The sequence below is a fragment of the Aspergillus brasiliensis genome (assembly GCF_001889945.1).
Source record: "Aspergillus brasiliensis CBS 101740 unplaced genomic scaffold ASPBRscaffold_22, whole genome shotgun sequence".
Classification (NCBI taxonomy): Eukaryota; Fungi; Ascomycota; class Eurotiomycetes; order Eurotiales; family Aspergillaceae; genus Aspergillus; species Aspergillus brasiliensis.
Genome location: NW_027137463.1, coordinates 203,081 through 221,847, shown reverse-complemented (window position 1 = coordinate 221,847; position 18,767 = coordinate 203,081). Strand labels below are relative to the sequence as shown.

Sequence of the window (18,767 nt, the reverse complement as noted above, 5' to 3'; positions counted from 1 at the left end):
AAACCAACGATTTGGCTGAGACCAACTATCCTGGCAGCAAGAGAGCCCTTCATGACACACTCGACAACTAAGTTTCGCCTACTTACTCCCAAAAGGAAAAAAGAAACCAAATCATCAATTCAATACCAGAATGATCGGGGGTTCGGAAATGCAGCTGCCTTGCAAGACATGGAATCACCTGATGACGGCCAGGTATGTGAGCAGCCCGAGCCATAAAGACAACAAACAAGAACGCACACTCTTCTCGACCCCTTGAGCATTGCCATAGCCTGGTCCCCACCGCCAAAACATGGCTTCCCCGGCAGTTGACTACGATGTCCTCATCATTGGAGCCGGCATTTCTGGCATTAACGCTGCCTACCGGCTTCAGACCGAACTGCCCCATCTCACCTTCACGATTCTCGAAGGGAGGGCCACCTTGGGGGGCACTTGGGATTTCTTTCGCTATCCGGGCATCCGATCGGATTCGGACCTGTTCACCTTTTGCTTTCCCTGGCATGCATGGGACCACGAATATCCCATCGCCGAGGGCGCGACCATTCTCCACTACATCCAGCAGGCTGCCTCGAAGCATGGCATCGACCGTCGGATTAAATTTCAGCACCGGATGACCAGAGCGTCATGGTCCTCGTCCGACCAGCTCTGGCAGCTTACTGTCGAATCGCCAGAGGGCACGAGCATCTACCGCTCGCGGTTCCTGATCCTGGGCACCGGGTTCTACAACTACAGTCAGGCACTCAAGACCGAAATCCCAGGACTACAGCAGTTCCAAGGGCAGGTGGTGCATCCTCAATTCTGGCCGGACGAACTGGATTACCGAGACCAGAAGATCGTCGTCATTGGTAGCGGCGCAACCGCAATCACCATGATCCCCAAGCTGGCCGAGCAGGCGGCGCATACGACCATGCTGCAGCGCAGTCCGACGTACATCGTCTCGGCGCCGAACCGGCAGCTCCCCAGTGCGTCTTCTTGGTTGGCACGCTGGCTGCCTCGCTCCCGTTTCTACTCGCTGCAGCGCCTTCTGTCGCTGGTGCACACGCGGCTCTTCATCCTCTTTTGCGAACGATGGCCGCACTTGGCCCGCGCCTATCTGCGGTCTCACGTCCGACGCCAGTTACCCCCGGCGGTGGCCTACGACCCGCACTTTGCGCCGCTCTATGCGCCGATGGAGCAGCGGCTGTGCGTGAGCCCGGACGCCGACTTCTTTCGCAGCTTGCATACAGGTCGCGTCGGCGTGGTCACGGACACGATCGAGACCTGCACGGCCACCGGCATCCAGCTGCGGTCTGGCCAGCATCTGGACGCCGATCTGATCATTACCGCCACGGGGCTCCAGATGCAATTCGCCGGAGGGGCCATGCTCGATATCGACGGCGTGCCGGTGGATCTCTCGTCGAAATTCATCTGGAACGGCATGATGCTACAGGACCTCCCCAATTTGGTCGTCGTCAATGGATATACTAACGCGTCGTGGACCTTGGGCGCCGATGCAACCATGATTGCCGTCTGCCGGTTGATTAAACTCCTCCAAGCCCGCGGACACACCGTCGCTGTGCCACGCGTAGATCCCCAGGGGCCGCCTCTCACGCCGCGGCCCACGTTTGCCCTGACATCGACGTATATCCACGCCGCCGCGCGCTTTATGCCGCGCGTGGCCGCAGAGAAGCCCTGGCAGCGACGTGATAACTATTTCACCGATCTGTGGTTCGCCAAGTATGGCGACTTGAAACACGGGCTCCAGTTCATCCCTGGCAGCGGGTTCAGGAGGTCCCCCACAGGAGGCGGAGAGAAACCGAAGGAAGTGAAGAAGCGGGATTAGTTCTAGGCTTCACCCATCCAGGTACACCGGTAGTTAAACATCATTGGCGCATTCTTCAACCAGGCATGCGGGTGTTTTCGCCGAAGGGGCCCCTGTCTGGTCTGTTGCTGACTGCGTCGGGCATTGGTTCGGCGCACCTCCTTACATGGCCGCCATGCCATCGCTCCTGGTGCTATTACCACGACATCGTTCACTTATCCCCACCCTCCCTCACATCCTCTCTCCTCTCTTCTACCCCCTCATATTATCCTCATAGAACGTTGTTCATCGCCGATAGAGCTTAGCAAATTCCATTGAATTAGACTCCTCCCTCCACAATAATCATTTCCATTCCCTAACTTCCCACAGACTAGAAAAAAATGTCTTCCGCGATCACCAGCGCGTCCGACTTCGGCACGGCCATCCTCCGCCTAAGCCCTTTGATGATTTCCTCGGCCAGTCTGATGTGTGCCATTGACCAACAAAACGCCTTCCGATCCTTTCTGACTCCCAAGCTCGCCAACCGACCCGGCCACGTCTCCGGCCACCTGGTACATGACTGGTTCCCGGCCTTCGCGCGCACCACCAAGTGGGTGATTCTGCTGGCGTATCCCCTGGCCGGCGTGTTTTCCGTCATCAATAGCCGCGCCCCCGGTCTCAATCCGCAGACCCGTTACTTCTACTACGCCGGGGGAGTCCTGAGTATCGCCCACTACTACTTTGGAGCCTGGAGTATGTACTGGAACAGTCGCATCTGTTCCAAGGAAAAGGTCGGCCTCCGCAACGAAGATGGCCTGCGCGGCTGGCTGGGCAATAACTGGCGGCGCATGTGGTTGGTGAATATCCCGGCATGGTTGATGTTTGTGTGTGCCACGGCGACCTTCGTGAGGGTTTGATGGGGGTAGTGATGGGGAGGGTAGGGGGTGGTGCTGGCAGTTATTGGAGAGGAATATTTGGCAGGTCCGGTTGGTGGATTTAGAGCTTCAATCCAGCTAGTCAACGCAAGTGTTCTTACTGATGACATGAGATAAACGTGGAGTATTGGTTCTTAAGGCGGTTTCCTTGGAGTGTATAGCGCACTGCTTGTGTCCATCGTGTTTCCGACCAGCTTGTAAGGTCATTTACTATTATTCTCCTGTTGGGACCGAATATTCGCAATATGGAGACTCCAATGGATCATCCAGTCATCATTTTCCCCAAAGAAAATGGGTCGCATCCCCTGGTCTTGATCCACAGTAGTAGGACTAGCATACCCTCGGCACCAGGCAGCATCGCATGATTGATCGTCGGTGCGACCTATGAGTGTGCGGCTTTTGCCTTCAAGATAGTCGCTTCTGCAGGACGAACTTAGCCGACCTTGAACACCGACATCCCCTTGCAGGGGGGTGATCCTCCGAACCGGTACAGGACATAAAAGAGGCTACCAGCGCATTTGGCTCATCAGTCCAATTACAATCAGCGACCATGGTGGCTCAAAGCGTCCTCGGCTTGCGACTCGCGCAGTGCCGCGCCAACCAGCTGGACATCTATGAGAGGGGCATGCTCCGGAACGTATATCCACGGGTCACTACAGACACCGCGCGCATCGTCGAACAAGCGAAACAACATCTCAGCGTGACCGCCTTCAATTATTGTGAGCAGCCTCTCCATCCTTCTAGAGCACGACTGACGGAAGGGGGATGATGTACGACAACAGTGCATGGCGGCGCCGGCGAATTGGCAACCCAAGAGGCGAATCGCGCAGCCTTTCGTCAATGGCGGGTATGAGGGTTCGGCTTCAACTTCATCAGATGATTCAACTCACACCTCCTTTCTAGTTGGCCCCTCGGATGATGATTGACACTTCCCACCGCACCTTGGAAACAACATTGTTTGGCGAGACATACGCATCTCCGTTAATCCAAGCCCCGGTGAGCTCCGAGCAGCCCTCTGTTTCATCCTCCTCGTCCCCGCTGACACCCTTTCTTTCGTGGCAAGCCAGATTGGCGTCCAATCCATCTTCCACAAGGAAAAAGAAACCGGACTAGCCGAAGTCTGCTCCGAGCTGAGTATCCCCTTCGTGCTCTCCACCGCCGCAACCAGCACCATCGAAGAGGTTGCGCAGCATAGCGGCTCCGGTCCGCGCTGGTATCAGCTGTACTGGCCGACGGACGATGAGATCACCATCTCCCTACTTCAACGCGCTCGCGCGGCCAATTATACTGCGCTAGTAGTGACGGTCGACACTTGGACGGCGGCCTGGCGCCCCCTCGATCTCGACCGCGGCTACCTGCCCATGATTGCCGGGGTGGGCAACCAAGTCGCCTTTTCCGACCCCGTCTTTCGTCGGAAGTTCCGTGACGCCTACGGCAAGGAGGTGGAGGATGACATCCCATCTGCCAGCCGGATGTGGTTGCAGATGATCATTTCAGGAGTGGCATCAACCTGGTATGGCGGTTTCCCCCCCTGCTGCGGGTCCATCTAGGGGATGGTCATCGAGCTAATGTCACTCACTTCCCAGGGAACGGCTTCCCTTCCTGCGTCAGCATTGGGACGGTCCGATTATTCTCAAGGGCATCCAACATCCAGATGATGCCCGTGCGGCGGTGCGTGCCGGCTGTGACGGAATCATTGTATCCAATCACGGGGGTCGGCAGCTGGACGGCGCCGTCGGATCCCTCGAAATGTTGCCGTCGATTGTGGAAGCCGCAGGTGACTCATTGACCGTGCTCTTCGACTCGGGCGTCCGGACAGGCGCCGACATCCTCAAGGCTCTATGTCTCGGGGCCAAGGGGGTACTCGTGGGACGACCTGTGATGGCTGGGTATGCGATTGCCGGTAGGTCTTCTTCTCCCCACTACTTCATGATTTCGGAATGAAGAACCAGTGGATATGCTCACATTAGACCATGACAGGGAAGGAGGGAGCAAAGGAGGTGTTGCTAGGCCTGCTGACGGATCTCGACCGCTCCATGGGTTTAGCAGGCATTCCCTCGCTGAAGGCTTGTACGCCGGCGGTCTTGAGAACGAGGTCAATGCTGTGATGCAAAACAAAACAACCTATACTGACACCGGGTGTGCATATTTCTGGCATATTGCCTGCTTGCAGCCTAGTATCCATCCTGGGGTCATAAATGATTCTAATCTTCACTATACGAGAAAGTAACAGTCAAATGATATATAAATTTATCGTAGACATATCTTCACGAGGATCCCTTACTTTCTTCCCCTGATTTTACTATCTCTTGTCTCATAATATGGTTTGTCATCTCAATTTCAAGTAATGCTATTCTTCATCTACATACCGAAGACTCTCATCCTACCGGCGATTCTTGAATGAAAGATGGACCCAGAAACTCAACAATAAACTGCTAATGACTCGCCTATCCGATCGGGAGTTAGTCGAAACCCCAATATGACCATTTCCCTTCCTGCGAATTGACAGCATTAGTTTAGTGGAAGAGGTAATATGGAGTGCTAATATACCTGTAGGATTGATTTACTACCTATTAGAGTTTCATTATAGTGATTATAATATCTATTATCTTGATAGTAGCTTTATAAGTAGTACTAGCATCACCAGATGATAAAGTAGAAGAATAGAAATACCTAAACTAGTAATCCAAGCTAATCAAGCTATATTAGCATGAGACTACAGCTAGTCTCCTATTCCTGGAAACCTGCTGGCTGATTCCAATTGAAATTTTGTTATTGCAATCCAGCTCCCTAAAGCCAAACCTTCCATCTTGACTCGTTGAAGATTGTCCTCGTCACGGAGTCCACAAGCAGGAAGAATTTCAATCAGACAGAAATTCCGACAGTCTTTGCAAACCTTGAAGATCTCCTTCGGCGGTATTCGCTAATTCCGCATCCACCCAGCCTCTGGTGTAGCCGCCGCCAAAATCAATGAGATACGCATCGTCTTGTATATCTATTAACACATTATCCGGTTTGGCATCTCCCCAAACAACACCACAGCTATGGAGTCTCTCTATGGAACGAGTAACCTGGTCCAACCATTTCTGCCTCAACGAGGCATACTGAGGGTCTTTTCCCGTGCACAGTAATGTCCTGTTGTCGCACGCTATGTATGACAGAAGAAGACCAACAATACGACCCGACGAAGGGATTTGGACGATTCCGAGAAGCCTGCATGTGTTGATAGCCACAGAAAGTGAGGTTGAGTGTATCTTCGCGTATGCTTTAAGCTCTCTGCAGGTGCTATTCACGTCTCCAGCGCCCACCGATTTCAAGAAAGCAAGCTGTTGCCCGTTGATATATACCTTGCGGGGGACGGCTGGTAAAGCACCGCACTCAAGTGATATTGGGACCTCGATTTCGTCAGGACGATAGACTGGAATAGCAGAATAGTCTACTTGTTCCGACTCTGGAAGGAGCGCGCCCATCAATCGCTCCCGGCCGATATTATCAAGGAAGACAGGTACCAAGTTATCCTCATTGGCCACCAGTGAGTAATGAAAAACTTCTGGAAATAAGCAATTGCGGAGAGTATAGGTTTGACATGTATTCAAAGGAGGAATTTGTTGAAATAGTGGCTTGAAAGATTGCAATGCCCAGTCGGCTAATTCTTCTAGAGGATCCTCAAACTCTTCATCTAATTCGGGCAAATAATCAGGTTCGAGACGCTGGAGAAGTCGGAAATAGTCTGCTAGAAGTGCCGGTGAGTTCTCGAAATTACAGGCTTCCAACTCGATCTGAAAATGTTTATCAGACACGAAGATGTTCAGTTGAGAGTCCTTGTTGAATTCGCTGGACCAGAATGGCCCTAGCGTGTAGCGACAATATGTTTCCATGGTCGATAATAAGGTCGAAAAGCCTGTCTGTAAGCGCCATCAAGGGATAACGTTGAGGAAGGATGTGGGCCTTCGGGCCGAGATACTTCGGTCTGGCCGCGGGCGGCAAGGATGCCTTCTTTGCTCACGGACCCTCAAAAGCTTCAATACCTGACAAGTGCAAACAAACCAAACAACCCACCACATTCAGTAATTGCAGATTATTTATCACAAGTCTGGCCATAAATAATATTGGGCGCTAAGTGAAACACATGAATTATCATTGGAAGGTTTAAATATGCACGTGAGAAGCCAAAAGAAACTGGTTTCAAGGCGTACGGCTGCGAAAAAGCGCCAGTGTTAATTTCTATATATATTCAGCGCTAATTGTGCACTAATTCTGGCTCAACGCAATGTTGTTCCAGTGCCTTCTCTAGGTAACTGTGTAAGTTTTATTCCTATACAGGCCCCCACTTTACGGTGCCCTGGTGTGTACGATCATGCAAATTTCTGATTCGAAAAGGCCACAGTCTATCAAAAACTTCGGTTATGGCTAAGAGTCTGCTTGGACGCTAGTGTCTGAACTCATACAACACAATCAGAGGCAACCAGACGTAGACAATAAACACACTCTGAAAAGACGAAAACACTTCTATTAATAGAAGGATTCAATAGCTGTGCAGATGCTTGCTTGCGAGCGAAAAAGATGCATTTTAGTTACTATTATCCATTGGTTTGCCTACTAGATACAGTAACCCTTAACTGTGATTGGATTAGATGGTCTCACGCGCTGTCACATTTACCGAATGAGATCGTCATGGAATAGACAGAACTCAAATATGAAGACCTTTCTAAATGCCTTACTCTTCAGCACAAACAAAGAACCTATTGACGGAAATCTACCAGATGACCGTCTGGCTCAGCCTTGCAAGAACCCCAGCTGCTGGTCGACCACACTTCGCACCATGTCCTCCCAAGACCTCCATTGCATTCCCAGTTCCACCTCTGCCTTGGTAGTGTTGGTGGGGATGGAAGGGGTACTTTCGACCTCCGGTGTGATCTTCGCGCCAATATTAGGGTAGGCCTTGAGCACAATCTGAGCCACGTCTTTCCAAGTGGTTGCTGGCGCGGAAAGCAGGTACTTTGAGCCGTCCTTGATTTTCGGGTCTAACGCCCTGACATGAGCTTCAGCAACATCTTGAATATGTACGCCTGTAATGCCGCCAATTGGCACACCCCCCATCACACCACCCCAGAGAATACCGTTCGATCCGGCTTGGACTTGCTCGGCGGAGGTCTGCATGAGGTTGGTACCGAAAACAAACGACGGATGAATGGTCACCAGTGCAAAGTGTGGCTTTTCGGTGTTCTTAAACTCCCAGGCGGCATTGTTGGCAAGCAATTTGGATGCACGGTACAGAGTCATGGGCGTTCCAGCAGGATTGGTAGGATCCTCGAAATTAGCCGCTGGATCGACATTGTAATTCCAATCATTGTCCTCTAAGTGTAAGGTCAGCATATAAATAAGAAACAGTAGTGTGGTATTGGGGCAATGCAATTGCAATAGTTACCTTTGACGATACCACCTTCGGGTATTCCGGTAATCGGAATCAAAGCAGCGATAGATGAAGTGATCACGACCTTCTTGATGCTTGGCACCTTAGCGGCCTCCCTCAGCAAGGCCAAGGTTCCGTTCACTGCAGGAGTGAATATGGCATCCTTGTCTGTCCCACGCGCAAGAGGGGAGGCTAGATGCAAGACAAAGTCTACTCCATCAAGCTTGCCGCTAAAGGCAGCTTGGTCAGTCAGATCGGGGATGGTGACAAATTCCAACTGGTCTTTATGGCCTGATAACACATCTTCAAGTTTCTCTGATCTCTTGCGGACGCCGATTCGAAGACGATATCCTGCCTTGAGAGCCTCAAGAGCAGTAGCGCTGCCAATGAACCCGGTAGCGCCAGTGATGAACACAAGAGGTTGAGACATGGTGGTTGTTACGTAATAATAATGATTTGAAAAAGCAAACTTACAGGAATACAAGTTCAGTTAATATATGTAGACTTCGTGAGAGAGGAGATTGTTTACCAATCGTGATTCCCGTTGATTCCACAAGTAGGAAAGTGATCAGCGCTGATTAATTCTTGCCATCCATCGGCCATAACCTGTCCGAACACAAACCCACTATATGTCAGCTAGACCGAAGGCTGGTTGCCGTTGAGATAGTTATCCAGCAGTGGGGCAGGAGTCATGGTGCTGTTCATTACAAACCATCGGCATAAGTAGATCACTAATCGATATTCCAATAGTTATATGTCAATTTACTCGGAGTGGCGTCCTACTACCGAAACTGCTATGCTTATTTGCCCAGCATCTGGGCCTCAGCCAATGGAATAATTATGGAGAGCGGCATGTAAACTTAAGCGGGCCAAGGCTGGCAAGACTGGAAAGGATTGTCATCAACCCGATGGCCGACCCACGGCTGGCGTCGATGAGTTGAATAAAGTTCCAAATAGCCGTATGATTGCTAATCTACACGCGCCCAAGTGCTAATAGTCGCCATACTCTTCCTTCGCAACAAAATGGCGTATATACCTCGCGGACAGTCCAAAGCATTTGCTTTACTACGATCTTGACAAGTGAATAAGTTGCGCTGCAAATTATCGGTCGCAAACATGCGCCAGAAAACAGTCCTCATCACAGGTTGCAGTGAAGGCGGAATAGGTGATGCGCTTGCACAAACCTTCCACAAGAGAGGCTTTCGCGTGTTTGCCAGTGCCCGTAATACTGGCAAAGTCGAACATCTTAAGCATATGGGTCTTGATATTGTACAGCTAGATGTCACTGACGAAGAATCAATCAAACAAGCAGTATCAACTGTGACGACTGCAACAGGGGGATGTTTGGACTTCCTGGTCAATAACTCGGGCGCAGGTAGGTCTCACAAATTCGAAGGCGTCTACAGAAGCTAACAGTCGACAGCTTATAGCATGCCTTTGTTAGACTCGGACAATTCAGTAGCCAAGAAGATCTTTGATGTGAATGTGTTTGCCGTCGTTGCGGTAACACAAGCATTTGCACCACTATTGATTGCCTCGAAAGGAAAGATCATCAACATTGGGTCGGTGCTTGGGAAGATGCCACTCCCATGGCAAGGCTATTACAATGCAAGCAAAGCTGCCCTCGCTATTCTGACTGACCAAATGCGCATTGAATTCTCTCCTTGGGGCGTCCAAGCAATCCTTGTCACTACTGGTGCAATTAGGACGAAATTGTTCCAGAATCTTCCCAGTGAACCAGTGTTGCCTGAGAGCTCCCTCTATTATCCCGCGAAGAGTGCGATTGAACCCGCAATGGCAGGAACCGAGATTGAGAAAAATGCGATGGATGTCAATCACTACGCTGAGGTGGTTGTCAACAATGCAATCCGATCAAGTCCCAAGAAACATCTCTGGTCAGGCGGCGGAGCTTGGATCACTTGGCTCGCCTCAACATTCGGCTGGTCCACTATTTGGGTTGGCAGATTCCCTAGTTCGAAGAGAACAGGCTCGTCCATTTTGCTAACTCCTCACCAGGACCTCTTACTTCCTCGTGTCGTTCATATGTCGGAGATAACGAGTAAGATCCGTTCTTCAGGGAAGGTAGAACATGGCCGCTGAGAGAACTGAGAAGCCGCTCTCATAATAATAGCTTTCTCGGAGTCTGGTTACATTCATTTCTCAGTTTGTGTGATCATTGTCTGGTTTTGGTCTTGGCCTGCAAGGCGCATTTTCATCGGTTGGATTAGGCAACATAAACCCAAATTGTCCTTTTCATTTCTACCCACTGTCCCACCGTCTGAGTATCTGGCTATATCCACGAAGACCTGCCAAGTAGTCTGACTGGCTAAGCTCTGATAAAGCAGTAATGTGTGATAAAGAATCTTACCTATAGTGGTTAGTCAATGGTAAAATGCAATTCGGTATCCTATCCGGTGGAGAGATGGAGTGTTAATATCTTCCATCTCTGGATTCCAGTAGGCATGATCTCATATGGGCACTCTGTGATGGCTGAGAATTATGTCTGCTCCACCGGGCTTCGTTCCAACGATGGTTGTTCTAAGTCTGACCGTGGTTCCCTGGTCCGGACCCCCAGTATGGTGGTCTGTATGCTACATTTTGCCCGAGAATGCCAATCCAATAATTTTCACATCGCAACTTTCTCATTGCGCCCGGAATATTTATGTAAGGTAGTCCTTTCACTGACAGGTGGGTCACTCAGCTGACTTGAAGTATTGTTGCAATTTGGCCGTCACGATGTGGATGGGAATCACATCCTTTTATTGCAATCAGAATGCAGAACCCTGGGATCTAGCGATGGTGCTCTCATTTGAAGTCCATTTCCGAGGGGATAGAGTCTGTGAGTGTGGAAACAGGGCTTTGGGTCCGATCAGCTGTATTTTAGCCACTGATTTCCACACGCTGGTTGATCGTTAGTATCGTGGTGACCACATGCGAACCCTTGCTCTTGTGTATGGCTCAAATACTAGGTACGTTCCTTGCCAAACCAGCGAAGAGGTTCATCCGACCCAATAGATATACTATGTAGACCAGTCCATTTCAACCATCCTGTAGTTTTGAGGGTAGGCAGAACGTCAATTGCTTGAGACGGGAACAATCTGCATGTTGGTAGGGCACGTGTAAGTCCTCCGGCCACCTACAATCCTATCTTAACATTCACTTCATCTATCGCTAGCCCCTGAGCTCCCTCCAGAGGGCAATCATCAGGTCGGATGACCGACAGGTATGTATACCGAGGAAGTTGCCAGTAGTCGAGTTGATTACTGATCGTTTCACGGGCGGAACCGCCGATCCACTCATTTCTGACCATCTCAGAGGTTATTCTCGACCTGCCCCATCATCGGTGGCCCACTCATAGAATTAAGCCGCAGCTGCTATAGTTGATTGATTACCTATATTTAATCGTGTATTTATCAGCATCTTCACTTCGTGATGCTGTGAGCACCCTTCACTCCTTTCATTTGGCGATGTCGAAATGCAATGCTGCTCTCAAACATGGGAAGCAAGCATGGTTGCTCCCGTCGGTCTGATGATTCGCGCTTTGCCACCCTTGAAGCCTTAACTTATAGCTTGCGGTCTTTGCACACCCGAGTCCATCATTTGAAGACCACTAGATTACTACACACGAGGTTCCCATCTGCTGTGTATTTCTGTCTACTTTTGCCTATTCTACCTTTACAGACAGAACAGCCATATTAGCGGTCATCATGAGAGCAATCACCACTCATCGATTTCTGCCTACGCGTGTCCTGAGCCTTGTTACCGGAAGACCGTTTGGGGTGGGGGCACAAGTCAAGGATATTTCCGTCCCAAGCATCACTGATAATCAGGTCTTGGTCAAAGTACATGCCGTGGCCTTGAATCCGATTGACTTTAAAAATATCGATTGCTTTTCCCCTCGAAATTCTGTGGTCGGCTGCGACTATGCGGGCGAGGTGGTTAAGGTCGGAAAAGCATCGGGACAGCGCTGGAAGGTGGGAGACAAAATCGCTGGCTTCGTTCACGGTGGCCTGTATCCCGATGTTGGGTCGTTCGCAGAATACCTCAAAGTTGATGCAGACTTGGCCTGGAAGGTGCCCGAGACAATGAGCTTCAGCGAAGCCAGCACCTACGGAGTTCCCGCCGCCACCGCGATGCTGAGCCTGACGTACCTGGACATTCCTTGGGCAGACATAAGGGACGGACGCACGTTCGAGGATCAGCCGACGATTTTCATTTATTCCGGAGGATCGAACGTCGGTCTGTTTGCCATCCAATTGGCCAAGAGAGCAGGATACAAGGTGGTGGTGACAGCGTCGCCCCGTTCCTTCGACCTTGCGAAGCGATATGGTGCAGACGCAGTATACGACTACCGGTCCTCTTCATCCATAGGGGAAATTAAGAAGGCGTATCCAGACATGACGAAAGCTCTAGACTGCTTCTCGGAGGGGGGTTCGGCCGCCTTTTGTGCCGATGTGCTACGCGAGGGCAAAGTCGTCACGCTTCTGGACCAAGGGAAGCCGAAGAAGCCAGACGTGTCCTACCGATTCCTGATGGTTTTCACTGTCTTTGGTCGAGAGTTTCAGTTGCTGGCGCCCCTCGGCCCAGTGTTCCCGGTGATACCATCGGATCGCGAGGTCATCAGGCAGTTCTATGCTAGTTTATCAAGCATGAGCCTCGACATTATCAAATCTCCACCCATTAAAACAACCAAGGGAGGTTTAAAGGACATCTTTGACGGCCTTGAAGTCCTTCGAAAGGGAGAAGGTCGAGGTACAAAGCTTGTTGTGGAGTTTGAAGAATCCCCATGATCGAAGCAATGGATATCTCAAGTATTCCGTGTCTTATACTAGACCTCTGCATCTTACTCCTGTTTTGCTCCTTGGGAATTCCTCTGTGCGCGTTCTGTCCGAAATGACTACCTAAACGGTTGCCAAAGGCAATCGTAATGAGAATAAATGTTTTTGATAATGTGCAACGCCTAAAGCGTCTAATGCCCTCTCTAGGCTAACGTGGCGTGTTAATCTCCAAGATCTATTCTGTCCATGGGCGACAAGCCCTCCGCGACAAGTCCAACCCATTCAACCTACATGGCATTGCGTTGACTGCTGTCATGGACAACAGAGATTTATCCGCCTATTAGTCGTTTTCTTCTGTCCTTCAATACTGGACTGTTCACATAAGATGCTTCACAATTCCTTGATGAAGTGGGACCTTCAACTCCTTACGAGCTAGGATAAAGCGGGTGACGCATTCTCAATTATCAATCTCAATGGGCTCCGCCGGAGAAGACCTCTTTTATACTTGCTGGCGGGTGGTGTTGCCTACCGTTCCTGCTGGGTTGATTGATGCCATTGCAACTGCCCCCCTGCGAATTTGTTACTGCACACCAGGCCCTGACCAGGAAGCAGCTGCGGCTGCCTATGAGCACAGCGTGCATAACGTCTTTGAGTCGGAGGCCCACATTCGACCGGGGGGGAATGATCGGCCTTTGTCAGGTCTTTCAGGGAGATAATCCTCCCTAGCATCCCAGAAGGCAGCTATTCTATCCTCGTTACTCTGGCCAAGATTGAGATGTCCCGGGCAGATGGGTTCCCGCGACATATTCGTGACCGGCAAAGACATTTGCTGCTGATGTAGGTCTTCATCGTGGAACTCGGTGTGGCGGCCATTCCAGCGAGTTAATTCTACAGCCTGGAGCACGCATGCTTGGGAGAACTATCATCGGTTTCCTGTTTGCCAGAGCAATGACGGATGGGATTTGCCAAGTTCAGGATTCGCGGGTTGCTGTTGTATAGAAACGTCTTTTAATGGTCGCCTAATGGATTATACCGGAACCCATGTACTCGGTAGCTTTGCATCGCATTCTACTTAGTACAAGGTTAACGTTGCCTGGCTCTGTCCCCTTTCTGCTGACGCTGACGTTAGGCAGGCGGCAATTGCGTGCTGTGATGTTGATCCCGTAGCCAGTCTGATAAGAAAGAAAAAGCCGCAACTAAAATAGCTGCCTGACGCAGACCCCCTACAAAAGGTGCTGTTGCAAGGACTAGATTGTCCCAGAAGCAGTCAACTTCTGTTTATTACAACAAACATGGACGCTCAAGTTCCTCTTTACATGTTACAGGGAAGAGTGGATACAGCTACAATTATCCTTGAATCCCTCTTCTTGGTGACGGCGGCTGTCAGAGTTGCCTACCTTGGGAAGAAAGATATCAAAGTCGAGCCATCTCTTCTACAGCAATGCAAATATTTTTTCTTGGCCACAGTTGTGTCGTTCCAATGCATGCTCTTGCTTTTTTCTTCCATTGATCCCTCGACCGGCATCTCCGCTGCGGTTGAAATTTTTGGGTTTCTGGCCGCCATCGCCTTGATGATTCTTTCGCTTTATGAGCATACTCGATCAGTGGCACCGTCAACTCTCATTCCGCTTTATGTGATCCCAAGCCTCTGTCTGGATGTGGCCCAGTGCCAACGTCTGGGATCCCATGGCCAGCACGGCGTACCTTACACCGTCACTGCAATGCTTCTGGTCAATAAGGTAGCAGTCATCATTCTCGAAGCCCTACCAAAAAGAGGCATCTTACTCGCTATCTATCGGGATCGCAGTCCCGTCGACACTGCTGGCCCATATAGCACGTTGTTTCTCTGGTGGATCAACCCTCTCTTATGGAATGGATTCTTCAATCATCTTGGAGTTGACAATCTGTATCCTCTGGAGGTTGCTCTATCTTCGAAACGCGTAGGTGAGCGCTTTCAGGCCGAATGGGATCGTTCCCGTCACTTGCTTAGAGCGGTCACAGCGGTCCTAAAATGGCATATCTTGGAATCAGGCCTTCCTCACTTACTGTTGATCGGGGCGAAATTCACTCAGCCACGTCTCATCCAAGATACGACGAGAATGGTTATGGACCCTAGCGAAAGCCGTAAGTCGCCTGCTTGGCAGCTAGTTGGGACCTACGCCTTCATTTACACTGGAATCGCCCTACTCCGGGCCGCCTCCAAGCACCAAATGAATCGGTTGGTCGTCGGCATTAGAGGCGGATTGATGTCCCTTATCTATCATAAGAGCGGTGACCTAAGCATAACTGCCGTGGAGGAAAAGTCTGCCTTGACGCTCATGTCCACCGACATCGAACGTCTCACCATCTCCTGTGCCGACGCGCACCACGCCTGGACGGCGGTTATCGAGATAGGGGTGGCCCTGTACCTGCTCTACGCCCAACTCGGGATAGGGCTTCTAGGTCCGGGACTCTGCTTTGGGTGCGCCGTCGTGGCTATGGCAGCCTGTACGCGGCTGTATCCACGATATCAGAACGCGTGGATAGAGGCTATCCAGGAGCGGACCTCAATAACCTCGACTACGCTCAGGTCCATCCGAAATCTTAAACTGCTGGGACTCTCAGGCGTTATGGGACGGCTTGTCCAGCGGCTAAGGGTACATGAGAATGTCGTTGCTCGCAAACTCCGATGGGTTACAGTAGTGCAGGTGGTCTTTCAAAACGTCACGAGCATCGCCGCACCGCTGACCACCTTCGCGCTGTACATTGGCTGGGGTCAGTCCATCGGCAAGAGATTGGACGTTCCGGTTGCATTCTCCATTCTCTCAATCCTGCAGCTTCTGGAGCCCCCGTTGATGACATTAGTTCAAACGCTGCCGAGGTTAGCTGGCGCGCTGGGCAGTTTTGACCGCATCGAAGCATTTCTTCGATCGCCATCTCGACAGGAATACCGACAATTAAGACCATCCACTTTTGGGACGGCAACCGTTGACCCCAATAATGATATAGTAGTCCTTCAGGATGCATCGTTCGGATGGGCAGACGACAGCCCGGTGCTTCGCAATCTTAATCTCCGCGTCCCGCGGGGGTCACTGGTTATGGTAGTTGGCCCAACTGGGTGTGGAAAGAGCACCTTGCTCAAGGGAATCCTCGGGGAGACTCCCTGGTCATCCGGAATCGTTTCGTCCACTGACTCGATAGGGTTCGCGGACCAGACCCCATGGACCGTCAACGATACGATTAAGGCTAGCATATGTGGTCAATCCGCGGAAGATGACACCCTGTATAGCGAGGTGATCGAATGCTGCGGCTTGCTGGAAGATGTGATCAGCCTACCTGAAAAGGACAGGACCAGGATTGGATCGAATGGGATAGCGCTCAGCGGGGGGCAGAGACTTCGGCTTGCACTTGCTCGAGCGGTGTTTGCACGGAAACAGTTACTGGTTCTCGATGATGTATTTAGTGGAGTGGATGCCGACACCGAAGAGCATATCTTCTGTCGCCTCTTCTGTCAGTCCGGCCCACTGCGATCAAGGGCAACCAGCATCATCCTGGTGACACATGCCGTCTCCCGATTGCCTTTGGCAGACTGGGTGGTCGTGTTATCCCAGGATGGGACAATCGCCGAACAGGGTACCTATGACACGTTGGTTCGCAAGAGCGCAGGGTACGTAGCAGGTCTTACTGTTCGTTTTAAACACACTTCGCCGAACAGCCATACAGCTCGTTCACCTACCGAGACAGGGGATGTAGCAGTCAAGCAGCCGGCTGTGGTGAAAGCGAACACGGCCGGGGAAGAAGATTTGGGTATCACACAGAAGCCAACGGTGACCAAATCACCCCCGTCCAGAAATGGGGACTGGGGGACGATCACTGACTACTTTGCCGCCGCCAGTTGGTTGTGGATGGGGCTCTCATGTCTATGGAGCTTGGTGTACATCACCGCGATCAAGGCACCAGGCTTGCTGTTGAACGTTTTCAGTAGCCCAATCGATGATTCGACCATCGTATCTCCTTCCTTGTTCCTGGGCTGCCTCGGCCTGGCCGCACTGCTCTCGCTGGTGTCGCTAACCCTGCTGGTCTGGGGACTATTCCTCCGTGTGATTCCCCGAGTATCGAATGGCCTTCATCGGAAGCTTCTGGATACAGTTCTGCTGGCACCCATATCATTCTTTACCTCGACAGACTCTGGAGAGGTGCTGAGTCGCTTCACACAGGACCTCAGTGTCATCGATAATGAGCTCCCTGGTGTATTGATCGCCATGATGTTACAGCTGGCACTCTTTGCTATCGGCGCCTGTATGATTGTCGCCTCCACTACATACCTGCTGGTCACAATTCCGCTGGTCATAATGGTTGTCGTTATGATTCAACGGTTTTATGTCCAGACCTCCCGTCAGCTCCGCACCCTCCGTCTAGAGCAGCAAGCCCCTTTATATACACACTTCCAAGAAACCCTTGCTGGACTGGCCAGTATTCGCGCCTTCGGCTGGACGGGGTCTTTCCGAGCGCGCAACGCGATGCTCCTGGACAACAGTCAACGACCGATGTACCTGCTCCGAACTGTGCAAGCCTGGCTTGGCCTGGTGTTAAATCTGTTGGTCGCCGCGCTGGGCACCGTGCTCATCAGTACGATCACCCTGCTTCGCGATAGCGTGCACCCTGCTCTCGTGGGGCTGGGGCTGTTGAATATCATGAGCTTCAACGAGAACCTGTCCGAACTGGTGGTGGTCTGGAGCTTGACCGAGACGTCACTCAGTGCTCTGGCGCGAGTGCGTGATTTCGTCGAGGAGACGGAATCCGAAGAAAAGGATGGCGAGACCACCTCGCCGCCGACTGCGTGGCCCCAGCACGGAGCCGTCGAGTTTCATGATTTCGCTGCAGCGTACAGCAGTTCTGCGCCACTCGTTCTTCGGGACATTTCCCTGACCATCCAACCTGGCGAGAAGATCGGACTCTGCGGTCGCACGGGCAGCGGGAAGTCCTCGCTGCTTGCCGCCCTCTTCCATCTCGTGGAATACCGGCAGGGATGGGTGAAGGTCGACGGACAAGACCTGGCACATCTCTCACGGTCGGAGTTGCGTGAATCCGTGAATATCATCACTCAGGAGCCTTTGTGCATTCACTCAGAGACTGTCCGCTTCAACCTGGACCCCTGGGGGGCGACCAGCCAGGACGACGCGGTCCTCATCGGGGCGCTAGAGAAATGTCAGCTCTGGTCCGTTATTGAGGCCAAGGGTGGATTGAATGCCATTTTGAAGACGGAATTCTTAAGCCAAGGGCAGTGGCAGCTTTTCTGCCTCGCGCGGGCCATACTGCGAAAGAGTAAACTAGTGGTGTTGGACGAGGTTTCATCCAGGTAAGTAGCATTGACTAGAAAGGGTTCTGCTTCCCCCATTCTGGGCTAATAAGAACCCAACTGTGCCAGTGTTGATTTTGAGACGGATCGCCGCATGCAGGAGATCATCCGGCAGGAGTTCAAGGGCTGTACCATCATCGCAGTGGCCCATCGTCTCGACACGATCGTGGATTTTGATCGGGTAGTGGTGTTGGCCGACGGGCGCATCGTGGAGTCTGGCCCTCCGCAGCAACTATTGGCAACAGATGGAACCTGGTTCAAGAGGTTATATGAATCGTAAGGGACTGTATTCATGGAGTTCAATGGATATGATATGTCGCAGGGTCGCATGCTATCTGTGCAGCAGCTATGTGGTTCATCAAAAGGGTCATCGTAAAGGGAACCAGAGGAGACGACCAGGCATACAGGGCAAACATAGCGAGTGATATGGTAGGTGACACTATCCAAGGGATATCTTTACAATATATGTCCAACATAAACAGAAGCAATATAGAAGGACTGTGTATTCCTTTGACTCTTTTAGTGC

General features: G+C 51.4%; 8 protein-coding genes across 8 annotated transcripts; 6 read left to right on the top strand and 2 right to left on the bottom strand.

Annotated features, from left to right (window-relative positions):
• Positions 1-289: 289 nt before the first annotated feature.
• ASPBRDRAFT_201176 (flavin-containing monooxygenase) lies at positions 290-1,819 on the top strand (the record flags this gene model as incomplete). Its single annotated transcript, XM_067621513.1, has 1 exon — positions 290-1,819. The coding sequence occupies one exon, from the start codon at positions 290-292 to the stop codon at positions 1,817-1,819; it is 1,530 nt and encodes a 509-aa protein (XP_067473524.1).
• Positions 1,820-1,999: 180 nt separating this feature from the next.
• On the top strand, positions 2,000-3,146 carry ASPBRDRAFT_429090 (uncharacterized protein). Its single transcript, XM_067624892.1, has one exon. It carries the CDS (start codon positions 2,179-2,181, stop codon positions 2,692-2,694), a length of 516 nt encoding a protein of 171 aa, XP_067473523.1. The 5' UTR covers positions 2,000-2,178; the 3' UTR covers positions 2,695-3,146.
• A 116-nt stretch (positions 3,147-3,262) lies between these two features.
• Positions 3,263-4,993, top strand: ASPBRDRAFT_189074 (uncharacterized protein; the record flags this gene model as incomplete). The annotated part of the gene is made up of 6 exons (XM_067620149.1): positions 3,263-3,431; positions 3,495-3,559; positions 3,616-3,708; positions 3,780-4,225; positions 4,299-4,615; positions 4,693-4,993. 6 exons carry the CDS (start codon positions 3,263-3,265, stop codon positions 4,818-4,820), a joined length of 1,218 nt encoding a protein of 405 aa, XP_067473522.1. The 3' UTR covers positions 4,821-4,993.
• A 456-nt stretch (positions 4,994-5,449) lies between these two features.
• Positions 5,450-6,620, bottom strand: ASPBRDRAFT_49161 (uncharacterized protein). Its single transcript, XM_067626263.1, has one exon. It carries the CDS (start codon positions 6,588-6,590, stop codon positions 5,574-5,576), a length of 1,017 nt encoding a protein of 338 aa, XP_067473521.1. The 5' UTR covers positions 6,591-6,620; the 3' UTR covers positions 5,450-5,573.
• A 783-nt stretch (positions 6,621-7,403) lies between these two features.
• Positions 7,404-8,555, bottom strand: ASPBRDRAFT_164029 (uncharacterized protein; the record flags this gene model as incomplete). The annotated part of the gene is made up of 2 exons (XM_067619522.1): positions 7,404-8,069; positions 8,141-8,555. The coding sequence occupies 2 exons, from the start codon at positions 8,553-8,555 to the stop codon at positions 7,489-7,491; spliced, it is 996 nt and encodes a 331-aa protein (XP_067473520.1). The 3' UTR covers positions 7,404-7,488.
• A 686-nt stretch (positions 8,556-9,241) lies between these two features.
• Positions 9,242-10,225, top strand: ASPBRDRAFT_59940 (SDR family oxidoreductase; the record flags this gene model as incomplete). The annotated part of the gene is made up of 3 exons (XM_067628141.1): positions 9,242-9,500; positions 9,549-10,081; positions 10,142-10,225. 3 exons carry the CDS (start codon positions 9,242-9,244, stop codon positions 10,223-10,225), a joined length of 876 nt encoding a protein of 291 aa, XP_067473519.1.
• Positions 10,226-11,832: 1,607 nt separating this feature from the next.
• Positions 11,833-12,915, top strand: ASPBRDRAFT_79376 (zinc-binding alcohol dehydrogenase family protein; the record flags this gene model as incomplete). Its single annotated transcript, XM_067629450.1, has 1 exon — positions 11,833-12,915. One exon carries the CDS (start codon positions 11,833-11,835, stop codon positions 12,913-12,915), a length of 1,083 nt encoding a protein of 360 aa, XP_067473518.1.
• A 1,280-nt stretch (positions 12,916-14,195) lies between these two features.
• Positions 14,196-18,712, top strand: ASPBRDRAFT_189063 (uncharacterized protein; the record flags this gene model as incomplete). The annotated part of the gene is made up of 3 exons (XM_067620148.1): positions 14,196-14,714; positions 14,823-18,241; positions 18,311-18,712. 3 exons carry the CDS (start codon positions 14,196-14,198, stop codon positions 18,519-18,521), a joined length of 4,149 nt encoding a protein of 1,382 aa, XP_067473517.1. The 3' UTR covers positions 18,522-18,712.
• Between the last annotated feature and the right edge of the window lie 55 nt (positions 18,713-18,767).